At 37.4% G+C, this 13,858-nt stretch overlaps 1 protein-coding gene, 1 long non-coding RNA gene and 1 pseudogene across 5 annotated transcripts; 1 reads left to right on the top strand and 2 right to left on the bottom strand.

Moving 5' to 3' along the window:
* Nucleotides 1-532: 532 nt before the first annotated feature.
* On the top strand, nt 533-4,380 carry LOC121806465 (annotated as a pseudogene).
* A 190-nt stretch (nt 4,381-4,570) lies between these two features.
* LOC121808777 (leucine-rich repeat extensin-like protein 5) lies at nt 4,571-5,038 on the bottom strand. Its single transcript, XM_042209356.1, has one exon. It carries the CDS (start codon nt 5,036-5,038, stop codon nt 4,571-4,573), a length of 468 nt encoding a protein of 155 aa, XP_042065290.1.
* Nucleotides 5,039-11,029: 5,991 nt separating this feature from the next.
* Nucleotides 11,030-12,922, bottom strand: LOC121806303. Of its 4 annotated transcripts, XR_006051660.1 has the most exons (6): nt 12,373-12,922; nt 12,157-12,295; nt 11,770-12,071; nt 11,541-11,667; nt 11,377-11,457; nt 11,030-11,245 (listed from the first exon to the last, which is right to left on the bottom strand). It is a non-coding gene; the product is annotated as an uncharacterized LOC121806303 (long non-coding RNA). The 4 variants fall into 4 exon arrangements; XR_006051659.1 differs by having other exon boundaries at nt 11,541-12,071; XR_006051662.1 differs by lacking the exon at nt 11,377-11,457.
* Between the last annotated feature and the right edge of the window lie 936 nt (nt 12,923-13,858).

Genomic DNA, 13,858 nt, shown 5'->3' with positions numbered 1-13,858 from the left:
TCTGTCTAGGGAGTGAGTCCTTATTCAGGCTAGTGTACACCTATGGAGATCGTGAGCCGTCTTTTGGGTCGGCCGATCTAGTGACTTGGAATGTGGCCACATTCCTTGTCATCAATGGATCAGATATGGTAGACATCTATGGGAAAATGACTGCAGTCACGAGTTTTACGATGGAAATGATTTTAGTGTCTTGGGCGATTTCTAAAGTTAAAACCCCGAGGTCACTCAATGGTGTCATGATAAATACTTTTTATAAAATGTTTTCGGCATGAGTCCACTGAGTGCATCAAGTACTCAGCCCTGCATTTCTTTTTAAAAATGTGCAGGTTGAGCGGTGACGAGCGCGGTAGGTGTTGAGCATAAAAGTGAAGAATATCTATCAAATGTCTAGAATATGTTGTGTCTTCATACATAGCATTATTCTACTCTCGAAATGCTTCCGCTAAATATTGTTTCTTTTGAGTTGTTGATTGTTGAGATAATCTGATTTTATTCGAGCTATTCCCATTTGTTTCGGGCTATGGTTGAGTTGTGTTGTTTTCCCCTTTCTTCCCCGCTTCTTTAACCCTCCCCTAGTCGCGATCAACCGTGTTTTCTATCCTTAGAAAATGCAGGCGTGACAAGAACAATGAAGGACGATGTCGAGGCGTCCCCAATTGGGAGACCAACCGAAAAGTGCTGGCAGACTGCGGGATTGGGTTCGGGCGGGACAGCGAGTTCTCCTTAGTGACGACCGAGGACGACGACCCACAATACCCGACGCAGGGGATGCTGAGGCACGGCGTGGTCCAGAGCGAGCCGCTGTGGATAATCTTTGAGCGCGACATGAGCAACACCCTCAAGGAGGAGCTGATGATGAACTCGTACAAGACCATCGACGGGAGAGGGGTCAATGTCGAGATCTCCAACGGTCCGTGCATAACAATACAGGGTGTCACTAACATTATTGTTCACGGCATTTACATGCATGATTGTGTCCAGGCTGGGAACACAGTTGTGACTGATGCCACGCAGGCATCTTTGGCGGGGATGGGATCTCGATATTTGTGACGCATGACGTGTGGATCGACCACTGCACCCTGTCACACTGCCACGACGGCCTCATCGACGTAGTCTCTGGGTCCACGGCCATCACGGTGTCCAACAACTACAAGTTTGAGCACAATGAAGTGATGCTTATGGGGCATAGCGATGAGTATGTGGCGGATGAGAATATGCAAGTCACCATTGCTTTTAACTACTTTGGACAAGGTTTGGTTCAAAGAATGCCAAGGTAATTAAGTAACTAACAAACTAGATAAGTAACTGATACGAGTATTTCTATTATTATTAATTTGTTTAGATATTATAGGGATTTAGCATATCTTCTTTGTTTAGATATTATAGGGATTTAGCATATCTTTTTGTATCCACACGTATTATAAATATGTGTGGAGTCTTCCATAATATTCAGTCGATCAATATATGAATTTATTCAATTGGCTCATTATCGTGTGCTTCAAGAAACTATCATCAACGCTGCCGACGAGAACCTCTCTCGCGCCCAGCACCCTCCTCGACCGATGTCATCGCCGACCCAAACCTCTTGGGCGCTTGACGACTACGGTCTCTGTTTCTTGATTGTGAGGATTCCGACCGTTAAGGAAAGGCATTCCTTAACAACTGGTGCTTTCATTCCGATCTCATCCTCCGTCTTCGTCATCTGTATTCCCCAAATAAATCACCAATATCAAACAAAAATTCAGTCACAGCACCTGCCCGATCACCTCCCACTATCGAGCTTCACCGCCGCCGTTCAACGTCATCATGTTACGCAACTACACCGAAGTGGGGCGTTATGAACAACTATTCGATCAATTGGATGCCGCTATCTCCAGGTTGGAAACACGTTGTGACAAAATGGAACGGCGTAGGACAAACTTGCTTGCGTCTAAAGCAACGTATGCACAGCAGGCGTGCTACGATTCCCGCATAGAGATTCGCACTCGTCCGCTGCCGGGGCCACTGCCACAGCCGGCTCAAGACCTGCCGTACTATTCACTGCCTCCCTGGGATCCTCCGGGCCATCGGCAACAGTTCGGTCGGGCCGCATATGAGTCGCTACCTGCTCGCCGGATGGCGCACCACCCTGGTCGTCGAAATCCAATGAGATTTCCCCCCTATGAACAGTCGGAACCCTGCCGACGACAACACAACACATGTGCGTCCAATCAGCCTACCTGCCGGGAGACACAGGGACAACGCACTTTCCGTGGGTACTCGGCATATGAACAGCCCCTGCCTAGTTGCTTGGATCCGCCGAGAAGGTGGCAGCCGCAGCGGGAATCAGACACACTCTACGGGGCGCCGACTTACGGACCACCTACCTGTTGGGACTATCGCGTGCAACAAGGATGCCAAGCATATGATCAACAACACCCCCACATCAGGTCCATTGGAATTGAATGATCCGATTTCTGATTTTGCAACTATCGGTGACGGAGGGGGTGATTCCGTATTTTATCGTGATGATTATTGGGACTCTGATGAATATGAAGGTGAAAAGCGACCTTGCCATTATAGGAGACATAGTAATGAGCGAGATGAGAAGTTGTTCGATCTTAATGGGTTATTGAGGCAGCAAGATGGTGACTTTGATGTTGAACATAAGAGAACAGAGTTGCTTACTTTCAACCTAAAGAACAGAGAAGAAGAGTTCAACAAAAAATTTTCGGGGCTGTTCAAGAAAGAGGAAAAGGATGAACCTCACCGATCTAGTTTAGAGGCGAAAGAAACAGATTTCAGTGTGTTGACTGCAGGCAAAAGAGAGAGCATGGAGATAAAACAACATGACAATCAAGTAGAAACGAAAGAGAAGCGAAGGTTGTTTGAGGATGAGCTTCCATTAAAAACGGAAGAATTGGTTACGAAAGGAGGGGCTCACACCAGTTTGCAAGCACTTACTTGTGTCTATGTGGATGTGAATGTCAGTGATATTACAAGCATGAATCCTCAATTACCATAGCTCGACGCCGATGCAAGGTTGATTCCTCCGCGAAATAACACGCCGTATTTGAGCATTCATGACTGTGTGGCAGAACTTTCCATTTTAGCGTTGAATTTAGACGACCACATTAGTCTACCTTTGTTGATTTTTTATGGAGGTGAAGAAGGAAGACGTTCAGCTGTTCGGTGTGTGTTTGATCCAGGAGGAGTTGCCTCGCCGAAGCTTTTGATTTCAACTCTCCTTTTTCCTTCGTGGTTCCCCCTTGAGGACAAGGTGGATTTTAACCGTGGGGGAGTTGATATGAGTATTTCTATTATTATTAATTTGTTTAGATATTATAGGGATTTAGCATATCTTCTTGTTTAGATATTATAGGGATTTAGCATATCTTTTTGTATCCATACGTATTATAAATATGTGTGGAGTCTTCCATAATATTCAGTCGATCAATATATGAATTTATTCAATTGGCTCATTATCGTGTGCTTCAAGAAACTATCATCAACGCTGCCGACGAGAACCTCTCTTGCGCCCAGCATCCCCCTTGACCGACGTCATCGCCGACCAAAACCTCTTGGGCGCTCGACGACTACGGTCTCTGTTTCTTGATTGTGAGGATTCCGACCGTTAAGGAAAGACATTCCTTAACACTAACACACAGTTCAGTTGGTGAGACGCTTGTCATTCTTTAAACTAACTAACTAGACAACGAAACACAAATCAATTGATAAGAGGCTTGTCATTCCTCCAACTAACTAACTGCGCACGGATCAAAAATTGGTAACAAACAAATTTGGCAATGTTTTTGTGGACGAAGGTGTAGGCAGGCATGGGTACTTTCATGTTGTGAACAATGTGTACACTGGGTGGGAGATGTACGCGATGCTAATCCGACGATCAATAGCCAAGGCAATGTCTTCATCGCAGCAGATGATGATAATAGGAAGGATGCAAGTATTATCACCATAATAATTAGATTTGGTGTATAATTAAATGAAATATGTAAACGTGAAGTAAATTCAGGTGACGAAAAGAGAAATCGCCGCGGAAGATGAGGAGTGGAAGAGCTGGAATTGGAGATCGGATGGAGACCTTCTGTTGAACGGAGCGCGATTCATAGCTTCCGGAAATGCAACTGCTGCAACCTACGCCAAGGCATCCAGCATGGTCGCAAGACCAGCATCGCTTTTACCTAGCATAATACCGGCCGCAGGAGTTGTCAACTGCAGGATCGGCCAACCCTGCTAATATTGAACTTGCCTACTACTTGTACAAGATTTTCCTCCTATATATATATATATAAATCAGTATCTCATCCACCTCAATTAATTAAACCCAATAATGTACTCTTTCTTAGTAATTACTAATTATAGTTGATTATGGAAGCCTCCAAATCAATCCATTCGAAATATCTAATTAGGACTTCCTATATTAAATTTTGTAGGTAAGCATTGTAACTTGGAGTTGCTTATCTAAATGCAATATTAATGCAAGAATGAAAAATAAGAAGAAAAGTTTAATACAATGTGAAAATACAATGAAGGAATATTCGTAGAGTAAGTAATCCGTATAAACATAGGCTCATTAGATCGCAACGGCAGCCCAAAGAGCAATCCCGGCAACCAAAACAGAGGGGCCGCCGTACACAGAGTTCGCGGCGGAGGAATCATCAGCGACTGGGCCATGAGCGCTGTCCGGAGCCGAGCCCAGCGGCGGAGTGCTGCTCGAGGGGAACACATCCGGCGAAGAACTCGAAGGCACACCGGCAGCCGAAGGGGCGCTAGCCGGAGTAGACGACGGCATAGGCGGCGACACCGGAGCGGCGCTGCTATCCGACGGAGGAGTCGCCTGAGATGGGCTCGGAACAGGCACGCTGCCAGACGGAGAAACCGTTGGAGGAGATGCCGCCGGCGAGAGCGACGGAGAAGCCACCGGGGATGAGTGGGGACTGGAGGGGGCAGATGCTGGGGAATGCGCAGGAGAAGGGGCTTCGGTAGAGTGCGCATGATGGGCGCACATTAGCAAAAACGCGATGAGGAATAATCTTGTCATATTGAATTGAAGATGATTCGGAAAATGAGAGAATGTTGGTTGAGAATAAATGCGGTGAAGAATGTTGGTGAAGTGATAAAAGGGAGAGCTGTGTATATATATATACATGTGATGTGATGTGAGTCGTGAAACGATGCGTTGAGGCGGCATGACCGTTGGGGACTGGTTATAGCAAGTAATACAGCCGTTATCTGTCGCACGGAACCGGCTGACTCGGTCAATCTCGTCTTCTTTTAACGTTGTAATCTCCTGAATCTTATTTTAAATAATTTAATCATTGTTAGTCTCACTTCACACAATCATATTCGTATACTTTAATTACTTTCCCACTTTAAAGAGTACATACATAATTAACTTCAACCTTTGACGTTCTTTAGCTTCCGCACTGCAAATATTTAATATCTATACTTAATGAAGTCTGTATTTTTTAAAGTTTTATCGGATTATCATATTTAAGACATAATTTCTATGTAATTTCATATGAAATTACACAGAATCATCAATAAATATACGTCCCAGATTTAGTCATTTCAAACATAGTAATTAATTTTCAAGGGTCATTCTATCATTATTTTACGATTTTAAATTCAGAGGGTACATTGATTTAATATAGACCAAATGTTATTTGACGTTTACATCGACATCTATTTTAATCACGACAACATAATAGGGCACACCTCACATGATTACCTATACGTAAGTTATATGTTTAGAGAAATTATTAAAGCCAGCATACTTATCATAGTAAAAGAATGAATTTATCTTTTAATGGTCGTTTAGAAGAGATGTAAGTTTAGAATTATTTCAATTGTAAGGGTCCTAATACTAATACAAACTCGAAAAGGAAATCTTGTACAATACCATGTTCCCAATAAAATGTTGAAGGGCATCCACAATAAGCCTAGCTCTATTTTAGCCATAATTCACTTTTTTCACGCAACATCAGCATTTATTCATTCTAACTATAACATTTACAATAAGATCAGTCTCACTTTTCAAAAAAAAAATTAATTTCAAATTATGAAACAAATAAAATTGCAAAAATATTTTAAAAATATAAAAGATTAACAAAATGAAACAGATTAAAAACAAATAAAAGTACAATGATCAAACGAAACTACACCTCGGAAAGAACACCTCAAAGCTCCAAATTTTAGGGAAACAATTGCTTGATCGGGGTTGTGATGAATTAGGCGTTGTTCCTCAGTGTCTGCCTCTTACCACAGTTTCGTCTGGATTTCAAACATCTTCGACATCAACACAATGGTCATCGCCTACAAGTTGGGATCGAAGTCAACTTGGGTTGACCCAGTCGCACTACTCAACGATAGGCTTTTCACCTTAGCTTTTTCCTTGGTAACTTTGTGGTCATAGGTGAGATTCAATCGAAGGTATCGTCCTTGCAACTAGTGTAGTCACTGAGTTTGGTTCTTTTCGCTACCAGACTTAGAATCCGGTGTGAACTTCGGAGAATCCTTAACGATGTCTTACATATCGTAATACTTGAATTCTTAGTTTTCTTTGTCAAAGAACGTCTTGAACACCTTCGGGTGAATGCCATCCCAACTATGGCCGCTACCACACGTCTTTCGGACATTTTAGAGCATGCCAAATTCAGACACATGTGTGGCAACCCCAGGCCCAATCTTTGGGTAGATTATCACATTCATGTTCCCATACCCATTTGGGATTGATCTTGTTGAATATATGTGTCAGCGACTGGCATCCAAAACAGTCACATCTTTTTATTTGTCCAACTTAGGGACACTTTCTTTTGCGTCATAAATTTTTGTTATTTTTTAAAAAAATTCAACGCAATTGATTGTGTGACATCCCTAACCCGAAACATGCATCAATTTGCATATTTACAATATTATTTGTATAATTGTATGTTATATATATAAGTGTGTATGTGTACGTGAATTTTAGATAGCTAAAATAAATGTGTAACGTGTGTATATGTGCATGAGATAATATAGTACTACTATTATGTACGTACTTATATACACTTATATATAAGTTTAATATATGTGCATGTTTTTGGATAACCTAAGGTTGATATACATTAAATAAATATATGTTGTACGTGGCATAGAAAATGAGCATTTTAACATATTATTGTGTTGCCTAAATTTTTATAAAGGTTACACGTTTTAGTTTTCATTTTATACGTGTTTTTCTTATAAAATACAAAATAAAATATAAGGTGAGGCACCTAATTATGCCGTCAATGTACATGAACTATAGAATATTTTTGTTCTTTATTTTAAAGGATGAGAATTAGGTGGGGGAGGGGAGTAAGCTACGGTATACATATAATTTAGAAGGAACGAAAGCTATTAAAACAAAATATAAACAGTAGAAGAACAAAACAATAAGGAGATGATTATTTAGGATTTAGAAGCAACAACCATATAGTATATACAATCTGAGGGTGGTAAACAGAAAGAAGAGATTTGAGTTTTTGAATTGATTATATCGTGATCAAGATCAAGGAACGTAGATCGGGAATCAAGAGCTAGTGTTCGACCAGGTTATCTATCGTGCTCAGGTGTGTATAAATCACACTTTTAGTTTTACATGTGTTATGTGGTTGATTGTTATATGTTGAATTGGAGTGAATTATTGGATTTTATGGTGTGCAATTGATATGATTATGAATTATTTGATTTTGATGGTCGAATATGATATGATTGCTGAAATGGACATGTTTGTTTAGATATATTGGATAATTTGATGGAATATGATATGGATATGTTATTGGTGCAAATGATATGTTTATGATACCGATTATGTGAATCATTGGATTAAAGAGGATCTGTGACAGCCTTGTATAGATCTGAAATTTTAGAGGGACCTATGAGTCCAATTACAGAGAGGCCTTCGGGTCAAATACAGAGGGACATATGAGTCCAATTACAGAGGGACCTTCGGGTCATAGAGGAATCCCGTGCAGATACCAGGCTTGACTGTTACATAATAATAACTGAATAGAATGGCATATGCATATGAATATGAAATGGTTTGTTTTTAAATTATGTTATATATTTGTTTCTGATTATATGTATTGATAAAAGAATATGCTTCATGTTTGTATCATGTGAGACTAAAGGTGGAAATTTATATATACTGAGTTGTGGCTCATATAAACCACTAAATTTTTCAGGAATAAGATAACAGTCAAGTTTTAACTGACGTGGGTCATAGGAACTCCACGTGCTATCAGGTTCGGCGGCTGACGCATATTGGCAACCTTCCCTTCCTCATCATTTTGCATGCAGATAAATGTATAGTATATAGAGTGGTGAGAGGGTTCCACTACTTTACAGGATATTTTAAAATATGTAGCGGATAAGTGTTGGTTTTAACTTATATAATATGTGTGTTCTATGAATTAGACACGCGTATTGATTGCTTTTATGATAAGGGATTTATTTATTAAAAGAGTATACGTCAAAGGGGTTGAGGTGTGACAGATTGTGCCTCAATTTTTATATCCCTGAAAGTAAGTTTGTTTTTGTGATGGTTAACTTTTCCCCCAAGGCCCCAACCATGGGAGGCTTTTCAATAAAACTCCAATAACATGCACATTGAAAAGAAGAAGGCGGTGATGCATAGAGGTTGGGGAATCTATCATCTATCATTATATAAAGTGAGAGTTGTCTTTAAAATAACAAGATTGCCATTGAGGACTGTTTTGGCAGGAACTGTTATAAAATACACGAAAACTTTGACTTGTACTTTTATGAGCATGCACTATAATTATTTCCTTTAACTGCAAGCATATACCAAAAAAAAATTTATGCCAACATAGTAAACAGAACCTATGTATTGTGAATAGCAGCTATAAAAAAGCCTTATTTTAATTGATTTATAAAAACGAAATCTTCCTTATATAAAAAAAAAAGCTGACAGTAATTATATTTCCAATGCTCTTACCTATCTTCTAATATGATAATTTTATTTTATAATTCCATTAAATGTTTTTAATATTATTATAATGAATTCCATTAAATGTCGTATGTTTGTTTAATACTGAAATGCAGCAAATTAATATATGCTATGAAGTAATGAACTATTTAATTTATTGTGTATATGTTGGCAAATTAGCATGAACAATACAATTTTAAAATCTGTTAATATAAATTCTACTTAATTAATATTTAAAATATAATTATAAAAGTGAGATGAGTCGGGAAACTTCATTAACGTCATTGATATTATATTAAATTAATTGTATGCATAAAACAAGTTTTGGTTAGTATCAAAGTCCCGAATAATTTTGGTTAGTATCAACGTCTCGATTCATTTGAATTGTAAAGCTGCTAGAGCATTGGTTAAATTAAAAGGCAAATTTTATTGGACAAAAATATGGTCCAATACAATGTAAAGAAATTGGCTTCTCACTGAGGTTTTAAACTTCTACAAATACCAGTTCAAGTTTTCCATAGCATCATTATAAAAAAAACTCCTTGGGCAAAAGCTCAGTCCGACCAAGAGTAGAAATCGAAACAAGATATGAGAGAAGAAACACATCAACATGATGAAGAAAAAGATTTTGGTTATTTTCAAGATTCAAATTCCAATTTCAACCATCACTACCCAAATTGCCAAGAACACTATCGCCGAGGAGGAGCGGCGTTACAAATGTAGAGGATGGTGGGATTCCAGGAGGGGCAGCATCCGGATTCCTTGAGGGATGAAGACTATTATTTTGAAAATTTTAAGGTTAATGGATGCAAGAAAGTTGTACTGTAACATTTTACAGAGAGAGAAAAATGAGAGGCGTGCTTGCATCTGTTACTCCATTGGGGGTTTGATATTTTGGAATGTTTTATACTCCAATGAATTTCATATTCATCAAGTATGCCATTTTATTTTTTCTTGCATATTAATGGGTTGATTCAATTTTTTAGGGCTATGAATTTATGATTGGTCCAATATTAATATTGTTTGTATTATAGTTTTATTGAATAATACTTTTATTGATTTTTTAATATTTTATTAGAATGAGAATAGGGAATGATCCAAATTAAGAGTATTGTTTTATGGAATATAACTATTTAATAAAATACTTATCGTTATTAATCATGGAAAATGAAATTATTTATTAATCTTTGATTGTTGCTACTTCAATTTATTTATGAAAATTCTAAGGCCGACCAAAAAGATAATATGGTCGAAATTGGTGGGATTTCGAACAAATTTATATAAATACATTCATTTTTATACATGTTTGAAGAAATTAAAGCAATAAATTATTTTGAAGTAAAACATATGTGCATGCACGTGGGTTACCATAAAGAATGAAATATTGTTGTATCTCTTGAATGTATCTCATTTTTACGTAGATAATGCGGTTCGATCTGTTTATAGTCCGATGATTATGAGCATTGTTCTTATAGATGAAAAGAATTTATCTAATGTGAATCAGACTAATTATTAGTGACACTACTATTTATTAGCATTTTTTTTTAATAATATTGACATTATGAATGGGTTATATCATATTTTTTTGTAGCTGATGTTATTCGATCTATTTCACTACTAGAAAATTGGCTTTTAATGACACTTGAAAATGTGAGCAGAAATATGTTTTTATTACACTTTATCTATAATCACACCTTGTGTGAGTGTGATGACAGTAAATGTAAGAATAGGTAACGTGTAATAATACACATTCTATTACCACACTCATAAATGTCAAGAAAAACACAATATCATGTCACTTAAAGTGTAAGGATATGATCAATGTGACCACACCCATTATTATATCTAAATATCTACATAATCCCCCTCACAAATATTGATAATTACATTTTCACCTACAAATATCCATAATTTACAGTTTTAACCTACATATATGTAAAAATTATCTTTTCATCCTTCAAACATTTATAAATTAAATTATTTGATTTTTCTAAATCTAAATATATATAATTACATCCATTTTCCAACGTACTATCAATTCCCCATGACATTTAGCATGACTTCAAATACAAAACATATTTTTATATAAATAACTTATGTAATACTTTTCATGAAATCAAAATATACAATATTAAATAAAAAAAAGGTACAAAAAAGGTTCTAAATGAGTATACAATTTATCTATCAGTTAGGTTTTCTCTTAGAAGCTCCTTATTGCATTCTCATCCGCACTAGTATACTTGGTTAACTTCATCTTCGCATCAACATCATGTGTTTCTGTTAAGATATTAGAAACACAAAATATTAACATCAATTTGTGTCAATAACATATCTTAGCAATGATAACTCAAAAATTGCTACATTCCATAACATCATAAATAAGGTCAAGAAAATTACTAAGGTGTTACCTGCTCTTCAGGACAAAGAAAATTTATCACACCGAGCTCAAATTGTTAATGAATTTACAAACACTCTTACTTGTCCGTTTCCTAGTGAATTTTCAATAGTATGTAAGCTTAAGTTCCAGGTCCAATCACAAAAAATGAAACAAAAATAAAAGGTAAAGAAGTACCTCTATTTCCAGCAGCTCTTCCTCAAGCTTGACCACTCTTGCATCTGTTTCCAGCAGCCCTTTATCAAGCTCCAATACTCTCTCTTAGTTAAAAAATGTTCGATTCTTCATCTAGTCAGATTTAGTTCTACCAAAGGAAACGAGCATCAGACAAGATTTCTATTCATCAGACACAGAAAAATGCGTTCTACCAAAGGAAACGAGCATGCTTCGGTTTAGTCCAACGTACAGAAGTGTCGTCGAAAAATTGTTGCCTAGACTACAAGGGAGCTTCCCACTGAAGTTGTTATATCCAACATCCAACACCTCCAATCCTTTTATGTGTGTGATTTCTTCAGGGATCACACCCGAAAACGAGTTGTTTCGCAGAATTCTTCAAACAAACAACTCAAAGAAAATCAAACTGCAAACAAGCTACAAAATTGGGAATGAATTTGAACTATTTCAATACAATCTTACAGAGATTTCAAGTGAATTATGATCCCAATATGAGGAGACAAAGTACCTCTCAAATAAAGATCTTCGAGGTTCCTGCAAGTAAACTAAACATCAAGAATTCCCAAAATCCAACTAAATCAAACAACGAATGAATCAATTGACCATAAAAATCACTCACAAATCAACAACATATCCCTTTGAGCAGCCAACACCAGACCAAGAACAAGGATTCTCCAATCCAATTTCATCAATCTAATTTGACAAAGCTCCATGTGGATCACTCACAATTTCATCTTTAAATTTCAGCAAAGCCACACCTATTCAATCAAGAGAGTTACCCCACTTCATTTTTCCCCTTCCAAAATTTCATTTCTAACCAAAAAAAAAAGCATACCTTCATGATTGAGAGCAGCAAAAACTGAAATTGAGGAGAAAAAGGCAGCATAAAGCAATGCAGCATAAAGCAAAGGAACCGCAGCTCGACGGAGGGCTAGCAGTGCTGGCGGAGCGGAGCTGTGGGTGCAGAGAGAGAGACGAAGCTTCCTCTCCTTGCCCGACGGTGGGACACCAGCAACGAAGGGACCAGAGGCAGCGGCAGCGGGCCGCGGTGTTTCAAACGGACAGCCAGCTTGGCGGCGGCGGTGACCGACGGACGGCGAAGGGAGAGGCGTCGCCGAGTTCGCCTCCTTTCCAGAAGCTACCTCGACTCGAGAGTTCCGATTGGAATCTGAGAGGGAGCTCGCCGGAAGAAGAATTCGCAGAGGGGAAAATGCCGGCAAAGCTCCGGCAACCCGTCGGGAGTAGAAATCGCGGGGAGAAGAAGGGATACGGAATTTCAATTTTGGGGATTCTGATCTAGGGTTTTCTTTGATTTAGAGATTTTTTGAGTTGAAAGTTGAATTTTGTGAGATGGAATTGAGAGTGAGAGAGGCTTCGGGAATGAGAGTATGATTGGTTGGGCCTTTTCAATTTAATTTTAAGTTTGTGTCTCTTAATTAACTTTTGGGTTAGGAAACTAAAAAAAATTAAATGAACAATACATGTCATCATGTCATGTAAATTAATAAAATAAATAATGGAGGAATTGGTATTACAATCAAAATAAACAACAAAACATGAACTAGTAAGTTCGACTAAAGTGATTTTTATCAATTATCTTTTCAATAAGTGGTTTTTAATTACTTTCTTCTAAAACTAAACTTAATGACTAATTTGATTTTTTTACTGTAGAATCATGTTTAAGCATTCAATTATAACAACCACTCCGTGTATGACGTAGGGGCAAGTTTCCATTGTTTGCAATTGATAGAAATGTGAATATAGAATTATTTAAATGACATTTTAACTCAATTGTAACGTTAGTGCGTGACATAAATGTGATGAAAGATCAGTGTGTTGTTAGAGTTTCTATGCTGACACTTTTAATAAAGTGTGATAACCTTAATGTAATAACAGGTAATTTTTCTAGTAGTGTTTAGAGTTCGACAATTATATGTGATATTGTTATGTAAAAAGAATTCATCTAATGTGAATCAGACTAATTAATTGATATCACTATTTATTAGTAATTTTTTGTTGTGAATACTATTAAAATTATGAATAGTTTACATTTTGTTCAATCAAACATAATAATTTCTTTTCATCAATTTTCTCTGTAATTTTTTTCTGGTAAATCTTTTATTGTACCAATCTTTTGTAGTTGATGTAGCTGGATCCGTTCAGAGTCCTACAAATATAAGTGATATTGTTATAGAAGAAAAGAATTCATCTAAAGTGAATTAATTTGGATTTATCAAATTTGATTCAAGACGAAGGCACTATTTATTATCGCTTTTTTGTTGTAAATGAATATTAACATTATGAATCATGTTAATATTGTT

Source organism: Salvia splendens, chromosome 6 (genome assembly GCF_004379255.2).
Source record: "Salvia splendens isolate huo1 chromosome 6, SspV2, whole genome shotgun sequence".
NCBI classification, from domain to species: Eukaryota; Viridiplantae; Streptophyta; class Magnoliopsida; order Lamiales; family Lamiaceae; genus Salvia; species Salvia splendens.
The sequence above is the reverse complement of the archived record's forward strand: the minus strand, read 5'-3'. Positions and strand labels throughout refer to the sequence as shown.